Source organism: Pelodiscus sinensis, chromosome 27 (assembly GCF_049634645.1).
Source record: "Pelodiscus sinensis isolate JC-2024 chromosome 27, ASM4963464v1, whole genome shotgun sequence".
NCBI lineage: Eukaryota > Metazoa > Chordata > Testudines > Trionychidae > Pelodiscus > Pelodiscus sinensis.
In genome coordinates, this window is record NC_134737.1 from 8436385 (window position 1) to 8459884 (window position 23500).

Sequence of the window (23500 nt, forward strand, 5' to 3'; positions counted from 1 at the left end):
CTAGCTTTCTCAGAGACTTTATGCCACCCATGGGGATGACCCTCAGCTCCACCCACCTCCATGACATCATTGTCTCCATGGTAACTAATGGGCTTTGCGAAAAAGGTTCACAGATGGCCCCTTTTTTTTTTAAAAACCAAGATGAAACCGAGCCAAAGTGGCATTAAGCGAACTACCCGCAGTGCGAGGGGACGTGTTTCGGCTGCCCTGTCCGGAGCCCTTGTGGCCCAGCCACAAATGGTTAGCGTGGCCTTCGCTTGTTGCCGGCCTCCTCTCCTCCTGCCATCCCATGCCTCGTGTTCAGCTCCATTTACACACAAAGTGCTAACCGAGCTGTAACACTGCCCCTCCCTGTCAGCGAGGGAGAACAGCAGAGCGAGGCTGCAGGAAATCAACTGAGTGACCACAAATTAAATTCCCACCCATCTCAAATAAGCACGTCCCTTAAATTAGGTCTTTGCTTCTTCTCTTCGGGCTCTTTATTTCAACGAATGCAGCACAGCCCGAAGAGAGAGACAAGGGCTGGGGAGCCAGGTCAAGAAAGAAGGGACGGGGGCAGCGTGGAAAAGGAAAAACATCAGAGAAGACCAGAAGAAAAGAGAAGGAGGAAAAGCGATGCATTCTCTCCCTTTTGGCCCAGCCCCAGACAATCCCCCCTGTAATGGGTGTCCAAAGTGCGTGGTACTCTCTGGATCACGCCCACAGGTGACTCTGGGGACAGCACGCCCTTACCATCTACATCGCAGGCTAACATGGACTCTTCCAGTCTGTGCGCGCACGTCTCCTCCATCCGCTCCTTCGCTGGTGAGGAATCCAAGCTCATTTGGTCCTGCAGGCCCATGGGGAACAGGACATGGCTAGTTACCCACACAAGGAAGGTGGCGGAGTAACCCCCCCACCCCCACCAGGAGCGTGTCCAGCACTTTCTCGTCCCACGGGCAGGCAATCCACATTCAGCATCATCCACTCCCCATGCCCTACTGCCCTTATGGAAAAGGGGCCTCTATAGTATAATGGGAGAGACAACTAACAGCTCTCTACAGGAAGACTCTGAATCCCAACAGGAGTCCTTTCTCCAGAGGGTCTTTTCCAACTAATCTACAGAATGCTACAGCCTGGAGATAATTCCCCATTCAATTCTATAAGAGGGTCTGAAGGAACCTACAGAAAAGGAATTTTCTATTATACCCTCTAGGGCTCTTCCTCTAAGGCCAATGTTCTCTAATCTTTCCCAACCAGGCGTAGATTTTTTCCATCCATGTGAAGGATAATTTTTATGTGCACCAAGGCACGTGCAACGGTGCACCACCCGTAGAAACAAAAACCTAGCTGTGGACACTCTGCTGATCCTAGCTCAGAGCCAGCCTGCTACTCAGTGGGGTGGCCTCTGAATCTCTCCTGAGCGGCGGCACAAGCACCCAGCTTAAAGGGAACACTGCCTAAGGCTCCCTTAATATCCACTCACTCTCCCCCTGAGAATTCCTGGTCCTTCTGGGCCGAGCTGGCTCCACTCAGATCTCCCCATTCCATCAGGGACTCTAGGAGCTCCCCATCCCAACATCACTCACCTTCCTGTAGGGGTTATTCAGAGAGCTCTCTGTCGCCCCGCTATGGCAGTGCAGCAGCTGCCGCGCATCCTGGAGGGCTTTCGTGATGGCATCCCCCTCTCCCAGAAATCCTGCAGGTAAAGCACCCAGTGCAGAACATGTCAGAGCCAGCACCTGGTCCTCGCAAAGGCCCCACGCCCCCAGGAAAGAATTGGGGTGCTCCCAGCCAAAGGAGCCCTGCGTCTAGCTCAGAGACAACTACAGCCCGTTTCTGATTTCCTATTAGCATTAAGGACTCAAATCAGAAAGCTTGGGCTGCCCGCTGCCCCACCCACACCGCCCCAGACTCTAGCTACTCCACTCAGAGAGTCCTCCAGCCTTCCCCCCACAGCTGTGCTCCGCCCCGGGGCTCATTCCTTCTTTAGACATGGGTGCTGCTTTGGGTGGGTGGGAGTTGAGAAAGCGGCCTCGGGACTCTTCCATCTCCCAGTGTAACCCACACCCCTACAGAGTGGGGTTCGCTGTCGCACGTACTGAATGAGAATAACTTCTAGAGAGAACAACAAGTCTGCTCTGCAGCCTTCCCTGAGAGCCAGCTGGCTTTTAGCTCAGGATGTAGAAACTCCTGCACTAAGCTCCAGAGGGCCCAGGGTTAGTTCTGCTTGTCGGTGTTACACCAGCACCAGCACAGACCTTTGGATTTCTCCCAAAGAGAGTTGCCCATCTTGCTTCCCCTAGAAGCCCTGAACAGGAGGAAACTCTCTGAAAATGAGTCCTGCCGTGAGGGCAGGGGACTGGACTCGACGACCTCTCAAGGTCCCTTCCAGTCCTAGTATTCTATGATTCTATGAAAAACGGGCCAGTTGCTGGGGACAAGGGAGGGATTCTCCATCTCCCTCTTCCCCGTGAGGAGAGAAGCGCTAGGATCCCAGGGAGCCCGCAATGCGTGTCCTCTCTCAGCACACCCCCAAACGACAGAGCCGGCAGGGGATGGAGGCACGAGACGCCCAGCAAGGAGCATATTTGAGAGGACCTACCCAGAGGCAGATTGGGAGGGCTGGACTGCAGGTCCCTCGTGATCCCGTGGTTGGGAGTGAGGGCTCGGCAGCTACTCATCTTCAGGCTGGGTGATCTGGAGGCACTGGAGACCTCAGAGCTTTTGGGCTTGGCCGTGAGGTTCAGTGGCTGTGAAGACTCCTGGGTGGGGGAAGAGAGACAGGGAGGAGGGAAGGAGTGAGGCACATCCCTGGGTGATGCCGGGAGGGCAGGAGGTCGGCGGATTCGGGATGGTACCTGCATCTGGAGATGGCCTGCGCCCGCGGGTCTCTTCAGCGTCGGGGGAGGAGGGCTGTGCAGCAGCTGCATGGGGTACTCCACTGCAGAGGGGACAGCAAGAGGGAAATTGGCGAATGAGGTCACACGAGGGGCATCGCACCCAGTAAGCTGCCAGAAGCAAAGGGCAGGGGGGATCTACGAAGGCCTGGTCTGTGCCTGGAATCCACCCCAGCAAAGTAGCACTGCAGCTGCCATTGGCCCTGGGGGAGCTAAGCCCCGCTAGAAACCAGCCGCCTGCGGAGCTCGTTCCAAGTGCAGACTCGGGGCTCAATCCCCCCAGGCTGGCAGGGATTCAAGTGTGTTACTATGAGTTGTGTTACTCTCGCACCTTGAGCTCCGCTGCACCAGGTGCTGCAAAGACACACAGGAGGGGTTTTTACCCCCCGCTTCACAGAGGGGGAGTCGAGCCCCAGGGAGCCTAAGTGGCTTGGCCAAGGTCTGGGACAGCACTGGGAATTAAACCCAGGTTTCATTTTGGTCCCTTCACTGCCAGCTGCACCCACTCTCTCCAAGAGGGGGGAGATGGCCAGAGATCTAATTGAGAGCAAGGATGGCAGAGCCACACCCCAGAGCACTGCCAGAGGCAAAGTGGCCGGTGAATACAGTGGCCATTCCGCACGCAGCGGTCGGCTCACGCAGAACCAGGGACTCTGCAGACGGATGCCATGACCACAGGAAAGCTGGCTCGCTGGGCTTTCAGGAGAGGATTCCCTCCCACCCGCACAGCCAGGTAGAGATGGGCCAAGGAGCCCTCAGTCAGATCATCAGAAATATCCTCAATTTGCCTCCCCAACGGCGGCCAAAAAATTGTCACCGTTTCTCCTCCCTGCCACGTCTCAGCTTCCTAGACAACTTTCCCTAGTTCTCCCTAAGCTGCCAGATGCTGAGATCACAACCCGAGAAATGGCAGGATTATGTAGAGGGTGTTGGGGGGAGTCCTTTCTCCCCGCAACACCTCCCCCTTTCTGCTCACACCTGTCAACATACATAACATAAGAACATAACAGAAGAACATAGGAACGGCTGTACAGGGTCAGACCAAAGGTCCATCTAGTCCAGTATCCTGTCTGCCGACAGTGGCCAGCACCAGGTGCCCCAGAGAGGGTGGACCGAAGACAATGATCAGCGAATTGTCTCCTGCCATCCTTCTCCATCCTCTGACAAACATGTCGCTTCCCCGATCCCTCTAATACCGTGTGCCCTCTGCCTGTCTTACCTGGTTTGCAAGGGATGGGTTGGATAGGAAGTGCTAGCTGGGAGTCTGGGGCCACAGGAAGTGGCTGGTGGCTGGGAGGAAAAGCTGGAATCATGACATAGGGCATGTTGACCTGCTGGAGAGAGAGAAGCCAACTCACTAACTAGGCCACAAGGAGCTAATCCCCATTCACAATGATAAAGGATTTTCACGTGCAGGCAGATGAAGAGTTGGGATGAGAATGGGTAACTGGTTAACCCATTTCCCGGTAAGGTAGTGGTTAACTGGTACTGGGAGCAGTCCCCTGCCCACAGCCTGCCACAGGTGGAGGGCTGCAGCAGCCCTGCGGGGGTAGAGAGCCCCCCCCCCCCCCCGATGTGGGGAGCCAGGAGCAGACGTTTGGGGCTGCCGGCCTCCTGCGTGGGATCTCATTTAATCGGTTAGCTGGGTAGCAGGGATTTTACATCCCTAGTGAAGAGGAAGGGGGGTTGGAGCACCCATGGCGCAGGGGCTCAGGGTGGGGAATCTCCCCCTTACCTGGATCTGTTGCTGCAGCAGGTTAATCTTGTGCTGCTGCTGGATGAGCTGCTGCTGCTGCTTGGCGATCTGTCAGAGGGGGAAACAGCATTGACACAGGGGCTGGAAAAAGCCAGCCACCCGAGCCTCGCTCAGGGCCATTTGCCTAGTGGAATGGCTCACCTCTGAGGGGCTAGGGAAGGGATGCGAAGCCCAGACCCCAAGCAAAAGAAACCACAAAGACAACTGGTCTGTGGAGATGCCAAGCCCGTAAAGGCCAGGGAGGGCTCAGCTTTGCTGATGGGAAGGTTCATGAGATGGTACCTCTGGGACTGGCAGCGCCCCTCTGGTCAGAATGTATTCCGCACCCCTCCCGGGACTGATCCAGAGCCAGGGAGCTGCCTCGGGGACAGCTGTGGAGGCTACGTGGATGCTCTAATTTGGGTAGCATGAGTGGAGCAGGTTTCAACTGAGCTAAACCACACGGCTCAAACTAAGACTAGAGGGTCCACACAGGTGTTTGCACTGGTTTAACTCTACCAGGCAAGGCCACGGGCCTTTGGCTCAACCTGTAACACCGCAGGTGTAGGTCTGGAGGAATCAGTGATGGCCAAGATCCTTCCACAGTGAAAGAGGATCATGCCAGCCAGCTCTCAACCCGGACTGACAGAGTATACAGTGTCCCACATGCCCTCTCTCACCCGAGAAAGACAACCATCACCCCAGTCAAGGGGCAAACTCTTTGGCACCTATGTGTAGCCTCAAAAATTCTCCCCTCCTTCCCGTCTTAGAAGACTACCTGGGCCATGAAGATCCCAGCTTGGAAGGACAGAGTTACAGCAATGTATTTTTTAAAAGTCACGAGAAAACAAAAAAATGGAGCCACTTAAAAGCTTCCACCTTCCCTCTGGAGGAAATATGATCTAAAGGGAGAGCAGAACCAGGACAAAAGAAGCCTTATTCACCCCCTTCACAGAGAGGGACACTGAGGCACAGAGAGCTGGAGTAACTCATGCAAGGTCATGCAGGGAGTTTGTGGCCAAGCCATGAATTGAACCCAGCTTTCCTGACTCCCAACTCAGTGACCTACCCACCAAACTCTTCTTCCTAGTGCATACCCCAGGTTTCCACCTGAAATTTAGTTTCATCTACATTTCATAAAACAGGAAATGCTGCAGCGTAAATGCCTTGGAACGTCTCAAACACTACATCCGATATAAACTCTTGCACCAGCCCCTGGGTGCTTAATTTAGCCAAACAGCACAAACATTTCCTCATTTTGAAAACATTTCGATTTTTTGCTCGGAAACAACTCGCCGTTCCCAAATTCCTTTCCATTTCATTATAAGACAAATTTCAAAAGCTTTAAAATGGTCGAAATGGAAACAAGACATGCAGCGTGACCTGAAGTGATTTCCACACCCGGAAATGTCAGTGAACCAAACAATCTGATATTCAGCCAGCTTTATATTCTATGCCATGGTGATGAATGGATCAGGTAGAGCCAAGACTCTGGTACACCCTACCAACATGTGCTTGCTGGGCTACTGGCTTTGGGTCTGAAACTATTCCCTAGGGATCCGAGACAGAGTAGGTGAAATAGATTCTCCAGAGTGGTAGCTGAATACCTGCTCCTGCTGCTGCCGAGCCAGCTCCATCTGCTGCTGCTGCTTCTCAAACAGCATGGCCGCCATGTTCTTCTGCTCCGAATGGGCCGTCAGAAGCTGGTCCCGCAAGGTAGAGAGCTGGTTGATCATGACGAGCAACTGCAGCTCCTTCTCCGCTAAGCTCTCCTGGGTTCCTGGCCCAAGCAAGTAACCCAACAGCAGAGGGTGGGTAAACGGTGTCTGGCTGGCTTCACAGAGCAAACTCCAATTCTTCTACAAGGTTTAGGGTCCGTCTACACAGGTGTATATCAGCACATGGATGACGTGATCTGGCTAGCTTGGGTACCCAGGCAGTGTAGCTGCAGGAGCAGCAGATGCACAACCCACCCATGACCCTGGGTGGGAACCTGAGTGGCTAGCCAGTGCTGCCAGGGTTCCCCTGGTAGCGTTATTCCAGCTAGCTAGATCAAAGCTTTCTTGGGTCAATACATGCTGCAGTTACACCTCTGACGGAGCCAGCAGAGAGCTTAGCTGGGACTTGGACACAAATTCTCTAGATACTTTATTGGAGAGGTTGGTTTGTGCTTCATCCCTTTAGTATGTGCTCTGGAGTAGGGATGGTGGATAGGCTGCATGAGAGCCTCTCCTTCACACTGACGGGCTGCAGCAGCCCACGGCCCACTGGGGTTCCACCTGCAACCCCGTGGCCCCCATCAGCCCTTCAATGTCCCAGATGCTTCTTGCACACAGGAACACCGGAGCCCCACACTTGCCTGCTCTTCTCCCTCCTTCCCAGCACTTCTGGAGCACTGTGAATCAGCTGATTTGCACTTTCCTCCCCCTCTCTCCCAGAGTTGGAACACCACAAACAGCTGAGTCTCTGCATTCCAGCTGGAGGCAGGATGGTAATGGAGCGCAAATTAGGTGATTTGCAGCTCCTCCAAAAGTGCTGGGAGGGAGAGAGGGTGGAGAAGCAGGAAGTGTGGAGCTCCGGTGCCCTGGTGCATGAGAGGCACATGGGGTGGGGCAGCCAGGGGTTTCGCAGACCACAAGTGGAGCACCAGTGGGCCGCATGTAGTCCGTGGGCTGTAGGTTGCCTGCTTTAGAGAGTCACATATTAAAGTACTGACCAGATAAAGACTCACTAGGACTGCTCATATTTTTTCTCCAGAAGTCCAAAGAAAATGGGTACTTGAAATTCCCAATTTTGACCAAAACTGGAAAAAGGGGGAGAGAGGATGTATGCAAAATCCCCCCTCCCCCCCCCCACAATCACACCTCCTTTTCAACCTGGTCTAAGTTCTACTCTACACTATGCCCCTGTCTCGCCCCCTCCCCATCGATCACAACTTCATCTATGTGACTAGAATAGCTGAAGTTGACACACTTATTGCAGGGTCTTCCATGAGGTAAAGTAGGTGGGGACTGCTCTCCCATCGACCCCAACTACTCTTCTCATCCTGGTGGAGTATCGGAGTCGATGGGAGAGCGCTCAGAGGTCAAGTTATCGCATCTAAGGAGACACGATAAATCAACAGCAGGTGGATCTATTGCTGCAGTGAAGACAAGCCCTAATATTCACACACACAAGGCAAAGGAGAAAAAGGGCAGGGAGACGATGGGAAAGTAAGCGGGGAGAAAGGGATGGCAGTCACTCTACTGTTTACCTTCCACCTCTTTGGATTCCATGGTGCTTCTACCCAGAAGCCTTTCTTTCCAGTCACTGGAGAGTAACTTCTCAATGGTTGGCATAACTATCACAATAGGTGTGTACAGGGTGTGGAGAAAGACAGAGAGAGAAGTATGAGAGACAATGTTAGTCATGGTTATTGATTGTCCTCACGATCTATGAGGCCACATTGCTTATCACCAGCTCATGGTATTGTTCAAAGTATGTTCATTTATGTATCAGCGGTCAGAGCCTCTTTCAGAACTTTAGGGGAAAAAAACCCCTAAAATATGGTGACGAGTCTCAGAGGGGTCGCCATGTTAATCTGTATCTGCAAAAACAACGTGGAGTCCTGTGGCACCAAAGTGTTTTTTTACCCACGAAAGCCCAAATAAATCGGTTTGTCTTTAAGGTGCCACAGGATTCCTCATTGTTTTTCCTAAAATATGGGGCCAGGATAAAGCGGTCCATAATAACATGATCTGAGTAGCTAATTGACCATTCATTATCAGTGGGAAATAGGTCAATGGAGGGATGATAGGAGTTACTATAGAGAACTTTCTGGGTGTCTGGCTGATGAGTCTTGCCCACATGCTCAGGGTTTAGCTGATCGCCATATTTGGGGTCGGGAAGGAATTTTCCTCCAGGGTAGATTGGCAGAGGCCCTGGAGGTTTTTCGCCTTCCTCTGTAGCATGGGGTACAGATTACAGCTGGAGGATTCTCTGCATCTTGGGGTCTTCAAAGTATTTGAAGGCTTCAATATCTGAGTTATAGGCGAGAGGATTATTCTAGGAGGGGTGGGTGAGATTTTGTGGCCTGCACTGTGCAGGGGGACAGACTAGATGATCACAATGGTCCCTTCTGACCTTAGAGTCTATGAGTCTATAATGGAGACCGATGTTCACAAACCCGTCTTACCCTCTTTCAAGTTTCTGTGGAAATCTAACTTTTCCTGGCTGATGACGGCAGGCTCAAAAGCAGACCTCCTGGCGTCTAGCGCGTTGCTCACGGGAGATTGGGATTCCTGCAATGTACAAAAAATGACTCTCAATTTACTGCGTATCACTCCAAATCCCAAAAGGGAGAAGATTCACAGGTTCTAAGGGCAGGCAGGGACCACTGTGACCATGTAGTTTAATCTACGGAACACTGGCCAGAGATCCACACCCGGTGGTTCCTGTGATGGTGTGAAGAAAGGAGGAGAACACATACACTGACGTATATAAAAAAGCATGCTGAGCATCCGAGCAATATCCCTGCATGCTCCTGAGATAGACCCTTTGAGTGCTTCAGAAGATCTCAAAGCACTTTACAAAGAAGCAGCTTCATAGCCTTTTTAAAAGGCAGGCTACTCACAGATTGTGAAACCATGGGAGAGGTTGAATAGCTTACTCACAAGCCTCTAACCACTAGACAGCATTTCTCAACTGGAGACTTCTCAATCCTGATCTACCCCATGAGCCTGGAGCACATTTAAAGTGGCTTATTTTTTCAGGCTGCAAACACTTGTTTGCAATGGTTGTCAATTATTTATTGCAATGGTGATGCCCCTCTGCAAATGTGACTCCCTCTGGGAAGGCAGGAATTGGAAACAGCAGGGTCTGAAGCGATGCAAGGAGGAGTGGCACAGTGGGGGGGAAACCCAAGAGCAATTAAAAAGGGAAAATGAAAGCGCAGCCACAGGTCTCCCCAGAGGAACTGGAGCCATTTCTAAGGTGGCAAATCTGTGTGCGGCTTCAGCGGGGCTGCTGGTTCTGGCCATCACTCAAATAGCACGACTGACTCGATAATAGCAGCGGTGGACGGACAGCCTGTTTGGGGGAGCATCAAATTTCAGCTTTATTTCCTATGGATGAGGCGTCCATGCAGGCAGCAGACAGGGTAACAACAATGTTCTCTTGCCTACAGACTACACAGCTGCACGCCCAGGGGCCTAGGCTGGAACGTGGCATGACTCTCCCAAGTCTAAGAGGGCAGCTGGCTTCTGTCTCCACCTACCTGCAGGAAAGGTTAACCTCATAGTGCCAGACTGCACAGAAACGTGGGAAGAAAGATGGTTTAGACACAGGGGTGGGGAGCCTTTTTTGGGTCAGGGGCTGCTGACCCACAGAAAAATCAGTCGGGGGCCACACGCAAGTGAGAAGGAAAAAAGAAAAACCAACCCTGCACTGACGTGGCCCCTGACTGTGAAGGAGAAAGACACTCCCCACATTCTCTTCGCACATGAGAGCCTAGGGGGGCTCAGACTAGTAGATTTTGTGTGCTCTAGCCCCACAGAGCCCCAAGCATTGGGGGCCAGATCCAGGCAAGCCGGGGGCCACATCCAGCCCCCTAGGCCTCAGGTTCCCCACCCCTGAACTTTAGGGGTTAAGGTGCCAGCAGGAACTCGGCAGGCAACGACACCTCTGACACATCCTTAGGATGCTTGAAGACTTGGTAGGCTGAAGGGGTTTGGTTACCATAGCGATGAGTGCATCAGAGACTCCTGGGTTAGACAGATGAATTAAGCAGCCAGCCCTGGGGTCAGCAGGTGCAACTGCACTGGCACAGACTTATACCACATGGCTTCCCATTGGCTTCATAAATCAGCATCGAATTTGGCTCGATGGAACGGCACCCGCTTACAGCAGGCTGGGATTGGGCCCTATGAGCTAGGAGAGCCTGAGTCTGGAGGCTACGAGGGGAAGGGGTGCAGGAGACTTAGTCCCACCTGTGGAAGCGCCCGGGGCTCAGCATTCTCCCTCAGCGGCACTCCATGCAAATCGCTGGCATGGGATTTGGAGCCGGCAGGGGCTGCCTGGGGTGACTCCTGACAGCTATCAGCCTTCTCTTCTGTCTTGATGGTGCAGTTCACCATGCTTCCCGCTCCATCGAGTTCCAGGTGGGGAGAAACAGGGCTCCTCATGGACATCCTAGGGGAGGAGAGAGAGGTCAGCATGGCGACGGGGCCAGAGGGGTTGTGCCGACCATACAGCCACAGTACCCAAGTTCTGGAGGCAGAACGGCCAGGAGCAGCCCGGAATAAATCAGTCAGCGAGGGCCTCCTTCCTTCCAGTCTGTGCATTCCAAGAGCTTGGGTCTTGGCACAACGTGCTGTTGGCAGGAAGCCTGTCCCCACAGCGTCACACCCAAGGGACATTTATGCAACTCTGAAACAGCGATTTCTCCTTCCCTATGGCTCCGAACAGACTGTCCTGCATCACCCTTTGGTGCCCAATTCCCCCAACAGCCCTGCAGCACAGAAATCTGTCCGAGGCAAGCATGGGGACTCACTGGGTTTCCACTACCTGGGGAAAGCGTGGGGATTCACTGGGTCTGCATCATCTACCTGGTTTGTTCTGCTACCAGGAGTAGGATAATGCCAGTTGCAAAGCCCCCACTGTTCATAGCTTCCTGAGCGTTCGCTGCTGTGGATACCGGCTTCAGAGACCAGGAGCTCCCAGGACCAAACCCAACCCACCTCCTATATGTGATGCAATGTGGTCACGAAGGCCTAGTAAAAAACCACATAGCGGCATGGAACATGGGGCCACAACAAGCGTGTGGACTCCTGAAAACACTACTGTACTTACCTAGCAGCTTTCTAGAAAGGCTCTCGCACCCACCACCCTCCAGAGCATGTGTGAGAAGAACCGCAGTACCCATTGCCTTGATGAGCAATCTGAGGCTCAACTAGTCATTGACAGAGCAGCAAACAGAGCCCCGGAGCCCTGGCTCCCATGCAACGTGAGTCAGAAGACAGATACAAGACGTCAAGAGGCCTGGTCTCTGCACCCAGGCTCTGCCACTGAGCTGCCCACAGCTAGAGAGAGTCACTTCCCCCCTGGCTATACCTGACAATGCTCCCCAAAGATTCGCTCATTACCTTTCACACATACACCCTCAGGAAAGGGGCGAGTGTTGTTATCCCCTTTCCAGATGAGGCTCGGACAGGTCTAGGGCCTGGCATTTCAAAAGGAGCTGGGTACCCACAACTCCAGCGGAAGTCAGTGAGAGCTGCAGGGCCTCGGCTCCTCTGAAGAACTGGACCCAAGGTGAGGGGCTTAAGGATACGGTGAACCTGAATGAGACCTGAGGAACTCCTGGCGCCTTGTCTTGTGACCAGGCGACCCTGTATCTCCACAGAAGGGGCTCCTCCCAACTACCACATGGGCAGGACCAAGAAAAGTGGTGGAGGGATATCAGACTACATGGACTGCAGGATCTTTTGGAATGAGGCAGGTGGAGGGATACCAGATGAGATGGGCCATAAAGTCTTTTCGAATGCGGCAGGCGGAGGGATACCAGACTAGATGGACCGTAGGGTCTTTTCGAAGGCGGAAGGCGGAGGGATACCAGACTAGATGGGCCATAAGGTCTGTTGGGATGTGGCAGGAGGAAGGATACCAGACTAGATGGACCATAGGGTCTTTTGGAATGCGGAAGGCGGAGGGATACCAGACTAGATGGACCATAGGGTCTTTTGGAATGCGGAAGGCGGAGGGATACCAGACTAGATGGACCATAGGGTCTTTTGGAATGCGGAAGGCAGAGGGATACCAGACTAGATGGACCATAGGGTCTTTTGGAATGCGGAAGGCGGAGGGATACCAGACTAGATGGACTGTAGGGTCTTTTCGAATGCGGACGGATCCCAGACTAGATGGACCATAAGGTCTATTGGGATGTGGCAGGTAGAGGGATACCAGACTAGATGGACCGTTGTGTCTGCTGCAGAATGGCAGGCAGCAGGAGACCAGAGTAGGCAGACCACTGTGGTCTGTCTTGGTGCCGCCTGCAATGAGACACTGGGCTGGACAGGTGGCTAGTTATGCTCGGAAGTGACAATTCTTATGTTCCAAAACGTGGCTTGGTGAGATCCCCCCAAAGACCCCGTAGAAACCGCCCGCACCTTGAGTGATGCGGTTTCCAGCCAGAGGAGGAGGGGAGCGGGGCCAGCGCGAGGCTGTGCAAGCTCTGGAAAAGCGCAGGGCAGCAATTACATAACAAACAAAGCCCAGCTCAAGCTGTGAATTAATCAAACCGCTGAAAATAAAACCTTCCTCTCAGGAACTTCAAACAAAAGAAACGAAAACAACAAGGCCGGCTGGGTAATGAAAAGCCAGTGCTCTGAATAGGGGACAAAAGGAAGTGGAACAATAGGGTGTTGGACAAAAGCAATAAAGTAAAGGGAAGTGTGACAGCTTAACAATGGGGCACTGTGCGCGCCAGAGTTTCTGATCTTAGCAGGGCTTTTTTATCTCGGTCCCCTGCCCTTCTCTGAACTAATCATTGCGCTTTCCAGGCTATTGGGTTTCCTTTTGGCTCGTACAGTAACGCCAGTCAGAAGCCTACATCTCTGAATTCTCATCCCTAACGCCGTCCGGCTTCTCTCTGGCCCCACTGCTCTCCCATCTCCAGCGACTGAACAAATGAATCCCCCACGTTAGAGAGGCTGGTGTCCCTTTCCCGTGCCCCTACACAGGACCCTCTGATAAAACATATTAATTGTATTCACTAGATTCCAGCCACGGAGACAATTAACATGTCTGAGGACAACCCCACTGACAAGGAATTGAGCCTTTGGTAAGCTCCGTCGAGAACATTTTTGATAAGGGAGGGATCCTGTCAGATCCACTTGGGATCATGTTCACACATGTTGGCTTAACACACAGGTTGGATAATATCCAGACTCTTTATAACTGGACCATCTCTTTGCTCTTAGCCTTCCACAAGTTAGCTACATTGACTTTCTTGCAATTGACTATGATTGGGGTCTTTCAGGTTAGACTCCCTCGTCGGGGACCATTAAAGCTCCCGTGGCATTTTCTGAGTAGGGATTTGCCCCAGTGGGCCAGGTGAAAATTGTCCCCACCTCCCAGGTATGCAACACCTTGGGCTTCTGTTGGTTTCTGCCCCAGAGGGAGCTTCACTCCGACTGAGCTGCCATTCTCTGGGGTCTTTGGCACCCTTCAAACGCACGTTAGCAATTAGCTCCTTTCCTCATTGCCTCCCTCAATGCAGCTTTAAAACCTTCCTCCACCTTCCGCACTGGGGTTACTATTATTCCTGCTTTGCAGACAGGAAAGCTAAGGCAGGGAAGCGTGGCCATGTAAGCAACCTGCCCATATGAATTAAAAAGACTGGGACTTCTAAACTTAGAAAAGAGGAGACGAAGGGGGGGGGGGGGGGGGGGGGGGAATATGATAGAAGTCTCTAAAATCATGACAGGTATGAAGAAAGTGAATAAGCAAAAGTTATTTACTTGCTCCCATAACATAAGAACTAGGGGTCACCAAATGAAAATAATAGGTAGCTGGTTTAAAACAAACCAAAGGAAGTACTTCCTCACACAATGCACAGTCAACTTGTGGAACTCGTTGCCAGGACATATTGTGAAGACCAGGACTTTAACAAGGTTCCAAAAAGAGATCGATACATTCAAGGAGGTTAGGTCCATCAATACTTATTAGCCAGGAAGGGTAGGAATGGCGTCCCTACCCTCTATCAGAGGCTAGAAATAGATGACAGAAGAGGGATCACTTGATCTCCCTGCTCTGTTAATTCTCTCTGGGGCATCTGGTATTGGCCACTGTCAGAGACAGGATACTGGGCTAGATGGATCTTTGGTCTGACCCAGTATAGCCATTCTTATATTCTTACGTGGAAACTTTCCCAAGCACAGAGAAGTTCCCGGGGAGGAGAGGGACGTCTCCTGGGCTCAGGAAAGAGCTGCACTGACAGTGGATAGTTGCTTTGCCAAGGCCCATATTGCTGAAAAAGACATTCTGCCCCAGGCCTCTCAATCCATCATCAATCCCACCCCCCCAACATTCTCTTGTGCACACACACCAACGTCAATTCATTTTCACAGCACCTTACCCGACCTTCAAAGGTCAGCATGCGAGAACTGGGATGGGAACATCTAGGTGGCCGGCCCTGGCATCACAATAGACCAGGAATGGCAATTAACTGAGCAAGGGAGATCAAAGGGTCAGGGTCTTCTAGCTCTTATTACTGCAATACCTCTGCTTCATGCACAACCCCACTGTGCAGGAGAGAGGGGAGATAAAAACTAGTCTGTTCTTGTCACAGGTCTCTCTCCTTCTCACTGGTATGTAGCTGGGTAAGAGGGCTGCCTTGTTGCCTGGACAATGGGGGAACCAGGAACAATCAGTCTGTGGCTCAGTGAAAATGTATTCATTTTTCAAGCCCACACAAAAGGAAAGTTCCATTCCACCAGCGGGTCACATTTCCATTGTACTTAACCTTTCAGAGCCATTGGAAGTTTACTCTTAAAATGGGTTTGTTACTTTAATAAGTGTCTGTTTGAAAAGGGCCTCATTGTATTTTTATTATACAGTTTGCCGAGCAGGGGGAAAAAAAAGAAGTAAAAAAAAAAACCCAGTTATCTTGTTACAGGGTTTGTTCCACTAACAGGCCTCTTCCGACAGTCTCAGCTCCTCCGCTCAAGAGGCTCTTCTGTTCAGCAGACAATGGGAACAGGAACAATTGGCTTGGCACATGGAAAATGTCTTCCCGTAACAGATCTATTCCTTTAATGATTCCTCTTTGGTGATGGGGAGGGGGAGTTGAGTGAACTGAGTATAAAGGAAAGATGCCAGTTTGAAAGGCTGACGTCCTGTCTGCTCCCGACAGGTCCAGAACCGTGGCTGAAGTTCTTCTGTTCCCAACACAGATCTAGAATGGGCTCTGATGGGTGGAGGAGACGTCGGCCTACAGGGCCTGTAGTTTGTGGATACCCTGTTGAGAATCCCAAAGAGAGCTGCTGGGAGGGCGAGTTAGTTTGGGTGACGTAGACCATTAGCAACATACGGGGCCACATTGCATAGAGGAAGCCAAGGCGGGGAGCGTGCAGCTACAATTCGCATGATGAGACACGTGCTTACGCCCATGTCAGCTCAAACATGTGGCGGGGCTTGGTGACATACTCTTCCTTAGGACAAAGAGTTAGACCCTGTGATACAGTGCCACTGCCTCCTGGAGATGATCCCGGGGTGGGCGAGCTTTGGGAGACCTCCAAAGACTGCCTGCCTCAAATCTAGGGAATTTCTCCCCTCCAGCCACATGCTTGTTGACATGAGTGGCACTGGGCTAATTTACACCAGGCTGAGGAGGTGGCCCCGTCAGACCAAGGACTGAGAGATCTTGGGATGGTGACAAAATTTTCCAACAGTAGCTGTGCGGTTTTCCTTGCTAAATTATTATTTCTTTGTGGCACATCCTGCTATTCTCTCTCAGGGCTGTGCCACCCTTCCTGGCTAAAACTCGATCCTATCTCTCCTGTTTATTCTCTAACAGGATGGCTCAAAATGCCAGGGAAGACCCACCCCTGGACTGGCATCACATGAACTTTCAGAGTCCTTGTATTCAGGGAGTAACAACTTCATTGGGGTTAGGCCCTTCACCAAGCTACCCTGTGGCCATATATGGAGTTTCTCTCTGTAGTTACTGGGCAGCAAACATTTGCTTGCTTGCATTTAAAACTAATAAAAGAAAGTTCTTCTTCACACAGCGTGTAGTCAACCTGTGGAACTCCTTGCCAGAGGAGGTTGTGAAGGCTAGGACTGTAATAGAGTTTAAAGAGAAGCTAGTTAGTTTCATGGAGGTTAGGTCCATAAAAGGCTATTAGCCAGGGGATAAAATGATGTCCTTGGCCTCTGTTTGTCAGAGGCTGGAGAAAGATGGCAGGAGACAAATCGATTGATCATTGTCTTCGGTCCACCCTCTCTGGGGCACCTGGTGCTGGCCACTGTCGGCAGACAGGATACTGAGCTAGAAGGACCTTTGGTTTGACCCAGTATGGCCGTTCTTATGTTCTTATTAAGCGCAGCTCGGCTCAGCTACATAGGAGGGGCCTTGTACCGACCTGGTTAGAAGTAGACCCAAGGTGGTGCACAATTACTGCTCCCTCTTGCTGATTGCCTGGTGTGAAACACTCTGCCGACACTAGTGCCAGCTACAGGACACTGTCCTGTTCACAAGCACGTGATGCCACCAGAGCGGTGGACAGAAATCTCCAGATTTCTGCCGTTGGTAGCCAGGCAGAAACTGCAGGGTGATTTCCAGCATCAATGCCAGCTGAAGCACTGACCCATGTGATAAGAGCAGGAAGCAACTGGTTTCCTGGGATTGCAGGGAGTTAAGGTGTGCCCTCCCTAAGTGACGACAAAAAACCTGCTGAGGAGCAGGAGGAGAAGCGGGGTTGAGTGGGACAATAACACAACAGAACTTCAGTGGACACTTCCACATCTACTGCACCTTCCCATCGGAGGATCTCCCAGTGCAACAGATCCCCTTTGGAAGTAGTAAGGAGTGCACCTCACAGTGGCAATACAATAGCACCAAACCACAAGGACCAATGCTGCTCTTACCATGGAAAACGGGCAAATGTTTCTCATCATTTATCACACGGGAAAAACAATTGGCATAGAAAGAGACGGGCTTCTGAGAGTGCAGTCCCAGTGGGTGCAATATGGTCTTGCCAAGGGGATGTTCCGTGGAGAAGTTGTGTGCTTTGGCAGCACACGAAGGGAACATCTAAGGCTTTTCCAAACCACATGTGTTCGAGGCAAGGTCAGTCAAGGCAACTACACACCTGCATCAAGTGCTATGGGGTGGAAGAGAATGAAGGACATCTAGCAAGGGGATATGGTGCTGAACAAAGCATCTCATAGCAGTTGTGCTCTTCTGCTCCCTGCAATGAGGAGATACACTCCCAAGTGCTTATCATAGAATCCTAAGGCTGGAGGAGACCTCAGGAGGTCATTGAGTCCAGCCCCCTCCCCAAAGTTTGTCTGAGTCCTACTGCAGCTAATACAGTTCCAGTTGCAGTGTGCATTCGGAGAATGGTGGACGCACACACACACAATCTCCACAGCAGGACAATAAAATCCAGCAATGTTTTGCTTCCCCAATGATGCACCACACTCACGGAGACGAACTGGCCCTTTGGAAATCCAGCCTTTAAATAAAAAAATGGGGGAGAGCTGGGAGGAGGAAGAAAGCCACATCCAAGCAAACCCCCTCAAGCAGCCAAAACACAGGACGAGCAATAAAAAGGGTCCAATTAGAGGCAATCACAGCTATTTGTTACCCAGCCAGTTCCAGGCCTCCTTGTCACAGAAAGAGAGGACAAGTACTTTGCCATGCCAACTGGTTCCTGTATTGTCTGATGTTAAAAATAAATCCCTTCTGTGGCAACTGTAGTGCTCTCAGCTCGGTGCTAAGCCTACACCAACGAGACTTGATTTTAAAGGGTCTTGCTACAGCTGGAGGCAGAGAGAGCGCCCTATGGGGAAAGGCTGGGAGTCAGTATGCCCAGTTCTACTGTGTTGCGAGGGCACCTCAGTAAATCAAGTGGAGCCTGGTTTTTAAAAGAGCTCAGGGCCTAATTTTCAAGCTCGCCGCCCACCCTTGAAGCCAGAATGGGAGCTGCCTTGTCCTGAAAATCTGGCCCAGACTTCAAGTGCTGAAGGTTTTTAAATATTCTAGCCTTTAGACCACGGGCGGGCAATAATTTTTGATGGGGAGCCAACTCCAAGATTTTAGTCAGTGGTCAAGGGCCACAGGGTAATTTCTCAGCTCCCATTGGCCAGAACTGGCCAAATGGGAGCTGAAGGATTGTCCTGGGGGTGGGGAAGTCCATGAAGCTGCTGCTGCTCCTCCCTCTCTCCCCACAGCACAGAGAGGTCCATAAGCAGCCAGCCATTTTGAGCTGGTCATTCATGTTTGCAAAATGCTTCAATACACTGGGAAGGAAGGGGTTAACCATGCAAAATATTATATAAGACAAAAGGCCAAAAAAAGTTCAGTGCAAGGGAAGCTGGGTGAGAGAATTCTCTTAAGAGCACATTGTTGATTAAAATGCTCGAAGGGCCTCACCTAAAACCCAATGGAGTCAAAGGCTACACCGAGACAGCCCGCAGTGCGGCCCATGGGGCCATGTAGACATAATGTGGCCTATGAGGTGGGCACTGGAGCATGAGCTGACATGCTGTGCTCTAACTGCCTTGTGTGGACGCTGCTGGTGTGAACTAAGTGATAGTTCACTTTAACACAGTCCAGTTTCAGCCCCTATCATCCAAACTGAAGAGCCATGTAGACATCATCTTGGACCAGCCCTTGAGAATTCAACAGGCTGAAGCAGCAGGCCCTGCATGCATTTACTCTACTTGGTTCTGTATTTACCCTCCTTTGAAAGGCACAGAAGGGTTACCGCACCTCTCCCATTGCTGCTCTACGCATCACTTTCATCAGAAGGGCGGTCAGTCATTCCTAGGTGAAGCTCATACCAAGCCCTTTTCAGGTGATACCAACTGTTCTCCCCAACACAACAGCAGCCTGGAGGGGATAGAGAAACTGGATGGCTCTGGAGACTGGCACTGTCAGGGGAAAAGGCACTTCTCTCCTTCAGGTCAAAACCAGCCCAGGTTTGCACCAATGTTCCCTCTAAATTTTTCTATCCGTGTGCAGAATAAATTTTGTTATATGCACCAAGGCATGTGTGGATGTGTACCAGCAGGAGAAACACATGTTGACTCCTGTGGATGCTCTATCTTCTTGGAAGCATCTGAATCTCTCCTGGGTGGCCACCCAAATACACAGCTTACAGGGAACACTGGTTTGCACTGAAAATGGTGAATGATTCGATACCTCTATGAACCCTGATTCCTGGCACCACTCAATTTGAAAGTGATGGAAAATACATCCATCAGGTCCTTCCCAGAGCTGCAGTGTTCATTTTCAGACTAGAGCCAGTGTCTCCTCCACTCGGAGACAGGTGTGAACGGACACCTTGGTTTGATGCAGCAGAGCCCTGGGGGGGCGGGGGGGAGTCACATCTCTAGGGCAGGTGCTGCTGGGGAAACCCTCAAAAATAAGGATGAGCTCTTGGAAATCAAAACGCCAAGAGCAAACACTACAGCAGGGGAACCGCTATCATGAACACCTTGCCTGCAATCCCTGCCTTACACAGGTGGGACTTTTTTGCAAGGCCGTTTTGATAATACCCATCCAGACAGAGAGAAATACAAAATGTACAGTCCCACATTTGACCAGGGTAACTGGCAGGCTCCCCACATGAGTCCTCCCCTGACCTCAGTCTTGACAACCAAGCTACAAGTGGAGTGGCTATAGGATCCTCCCTCTCAGCAGCAACTCCTACCATGGAAGAGCAGAACTGCAGTCGCCACAGGCCATGAAAACTAACGCGTCTGTCTCCCTCACTCCCCGGTTATATATCCCCTTCTCCCCGTCTGCAAACTGAGCCCTGCCCAGTTCACACCAAGTGCCAAGGGGGGAGGGTTGTACAATACCAGCAGTGTTTCTACGCTGCAAAAACTCCCGCCTCCATGCGCCCTCAAAACAGGAGAGAAGAGGAAAAAATAAGAACACACGTAAATTCCTTCTTCCAAACACAGCTCAAGGAATCCCTGCTGGCCACAAGGGGAGACAATAGCACGTATCCTGCCAGGCAAGCATGTTGCTTTCCTGCTAGACTTGGAATGTCCTTTCGGGGCATTTTCCAGCCGTTTCCGCTCCTCGTGCCTTAATAAGCAAAAGAACAGACGGCTACCCTCTGACATCCATCCCTCACACCCACAGAGAGGGTAACGTCTCCAGACCCTGGAGAAGTATCCATCATTTTATTGCAAGTTTCCCTTAGATCCCCAGCACCCGGAATCATGTGACTACATTCATTTAAAGGAAAAGGCAGTTTCTAGCCCATGTGGCTGCAGAGAAATGCTCCAACAGCAGAAGACAAATAAAAAGAACCAAAGCTTTATATACATATTAAATTTCATGTTTACATAAATCTCATTATTTTGGGGGGAGGTATGATCTTCTGATTTTTGAACACTTAGGATTAGCAATTCTGAGTTTTGAATTTAGACTTCTTGGGTCAGGCCCATCTATCTATAGGATACTTATATCTCTAGCAAGGTTAGAGTAAATTGTAATCTTTGGTGAAAACAGTGGAGGCCTCAAAGAAGACTTAGCAAGCATGGTGGCTCTGTGTTTGATAGTTCTGAGCAATGTTCCCTTTAATCTCTTCCATCCATGTGTGGGATTTTCCATCCATGTGCAGGGTTTTTCCATCCATGAGCAGAATAATTTTTTAATGTACACTGAGGCATGTGTGAATGTGCACCATCAGTAGAAACAAAAAAAAAAACCCTTAGCTGTAGGCACGCTGCTAATCAGCTGGGTGGCGTTTTAATTTCTCCTGAGCAGCCGCACAAGTGCACAGCTTACAGGAACACTGGACCTTAGACCTTGTAAGACTGAATTAGAGATCCTAGTGGGATATTACAGAAGTAGGCTCATTCAGAAGTATACACATCAACTGCTACGAAGCATGCTCAGGGGTTAATTTTTGATCAGGAGGAGACTCTGTACTGAAAAAAACAGATGGCAGACTGGACAGATCTGTGTTCGATAGAGAGCAGGCCAGGCCATAGATCTGTGACTGAGCAGACACTGCTGTCACTGATCCAAAGGAGGAGTTTGGATGGGGAAGGAAGAGGAGCAACAGCAAAGATGAGTAACTGCAACTGGAGATAGCTGAGATGATGACACAGGGATACCCCATCAAGAGTAACATCAGTCTGAGGGCCCACCGAGCAGAAATCTCATCCGCCAGCTTTGCAAGATTTTGGCCCAAGTTAGAAAAAACCTCCTGACTACATTCCCCCTTCTCCCACCACTGAAGGTTGGCAGCACAATTCCTCAGCCAACTTGTGGTGCCAGGCTACACCCGAGCAGCAACCACTCCGAATTCACTGCCACAGTAGGGCTACATTCCCACGAGGGCCAGCCAATGATGTGCAAAATTCAAACTGTTTCAATGGGGAAAAAAGAGGCTAGTTTCACAGAAAAAAAGTCCACCTAAGATACGTACGTTTTCTCAGCCTGTTCCTGTTCACAGGTTTCTGGCTACCGTCTTTGGTTTGCATTCATGGCAATTTACAAACAATGCTTTGGCCATGGAGGACTGTCATATTGTACCATGTGTACATTTGATTAACACCTCAGGAGGCAGTCTATTAACGCCTACAGTCTCATCCTTCCTGCACACCCAAGATGGACATCCCCCATTCACCCACAAAGAGGATGCATCAGATGCTAACCTGGTTTTGTACAAAGCAGTTGACAGATAGCACCAGTTAAGTGACACATCTCAGGAACAGAACCGGCAACTCCAAGATCACAAGCCTCCACTATTAGACAGGAAAATCTCTATTCACTGTTGGTAGGAGCAGTAGGGCTTTTATCCTCTGACTTGGATGAAGTCTCACACACTCACATATGATTTCATAACCCAGAGTATTATAGCAATAGAAGCCTCTGGCATGTATACATCTTAACTGGATCCTTCAGTACAACTAACCATTCAGCCTGAACACTCTCATATAGTCTCCTCACATTTAAAATCTTACACCGGCACATGTGGTCCAGAAAGCAAACGGACCCCCTATGCTTTCATGAAAAGCTGCCAGGTAAAGAGGTTGCTGGAGACCTTGTAAATTCAGGAAGATTTTTAAGAAGCTATGTGATGGAAAATAAGTGGAGGTGATGGGAAGTTTTCAGCACATACAGAGAGAACCAGGAAGCCAACTGACTCCTATGTCTTCACAGTTAGTTAGAGGCGCGCAGGGAAAGATCGGAATTTAGGAGCTTTTCCCCAAGATGGCAAGTTAGCCTCTTCCAACATTATCCACTTCTTACTCTGCTGCCTAGCTCAAAAGACACCGCTCCACCCCCCACCTCCCGGGCTGTCCTACAGCTCCAGGTCTCCATCCAGGTCTCTTCTCAGCTGGCACTTTAGGCAGCTTCCTGCCTGCACCTGCCCAAGCAAACCTGCTGTTCTTCGCAGAAAACCTCCCACTCTGAAAAATCCCAAGCCACTTTACGGAGGCCCCGATATGCAGGCCCCGATCCAGCATGAATGGCTTCACGTGCATGAGTACCCCGAACACTTCAGCACCCTGCAGGCTAGCCCCTCAGCACCAGAGGGTACAGCGGCAATAGCATGCAGCAGCCTTTCAGCGTTTGCTCCAACTCAGTGAACAGTATTCAGGGCTGGCGGCTGATTCTGTCAGGCTCTGGACAAGGGGGCGGGGGAAGGCCTGGCTCCAGGGCTCACGGAAGGGGCAGGACCTCAGGCAGAAGGGGTGGAGCTGGGGCTAGTCTCCCTTAGCGCTGCCCAGACCGTGCTGCATGGGGCTCTGGCACCGAAAGGCCCTGGGGCTCTGGCACAGAGCCCCACGGTCCTTTGAAATTTATGAGCCTCAGGGCAGCTGCCCCTCTGCCACCTCCTGTTGGCGGCCTTGATGGTATTTTGTGCAGCAGCAAGCATGGGGGAAGGAAGAGCAGTTTTGGCTGGCACCTGCCTCTTTGGGAAGGACCATGAAGAACAGACCGACCTCTTCCCAAACCTCATGCAGCCCTGTTTATCTCCCCAAGAAGGGGAAACCTTGCCAGGATCTGAACCCATGGTTCCAGACAGCCGGAAGATTTCCAGCCTAAGCCATCTGCCTGGCCTCATGCTCTGAATGCAACAGGCGCCCCTCTGCCCCCAGGGGTGAAAGGGAACCTCCCAAAACGTGTCATCAACAAGTCCCCCTT

General features: G+C 51.2%; 1 protein-coding gene across 14 annotated transcripts in view; it reads right to left on the reverse strand.

Annotated features, from left to right (window-relative positions):
- The window catches only part of SOX13 (SRY-box transcription factor 13), a 98939-nt gene that overhangs the window by 17993 nt on the left and 57446 nt on the right, over positions 1 to 23500 (reverse strand). For 13 of the 14 annotated variants that reach the window (XM_075910105.1, XM_075910104.1, XM_075910096.1 and 10 more), the window contains 10 exons: positions 10581 to 10782; positions 8789 to 8894; positions 7868 to 7954; positions 6222 to 6394; positions 4615 to 4683; positions 4099 to 4213; positions 2841 to 2923; positions 2585 to 2744; positions 1569 to 1678; positions 733 to 829 (listed from right to left, as the gene is read on the reverse strand). In XM_075910105.1, coding sequence (XP_075766220.1) covers positions 733 to 829; positions 1569 to 1678; positions 2585 to 2744; positions 2841 to 2923; positions 4099 to 4213; positions 4615 to 4683; positions 6222 to 6394; positions 7868 to 7954; positions 8789 to 8894; positions 10581 to 10781 — 1201 coding nt within the window. In that variant the 5' untranslated portion in view covers position 10782. The remainder of the gene's footprint in view (positions 1 to 732; positions 830 to 1568; positions 1679 to 2584; positions 2745 to 2840; positions 2924 to 4098; positions 4214 to 4614; positions 4684 to 6221; positions 6395 to 7867; positions 7955 to 8788; positions 8895 to 10580; positions 10783 to 23500) is intronic. The other variant, XM_075910093.1, reaches the window with a different exon arrangement.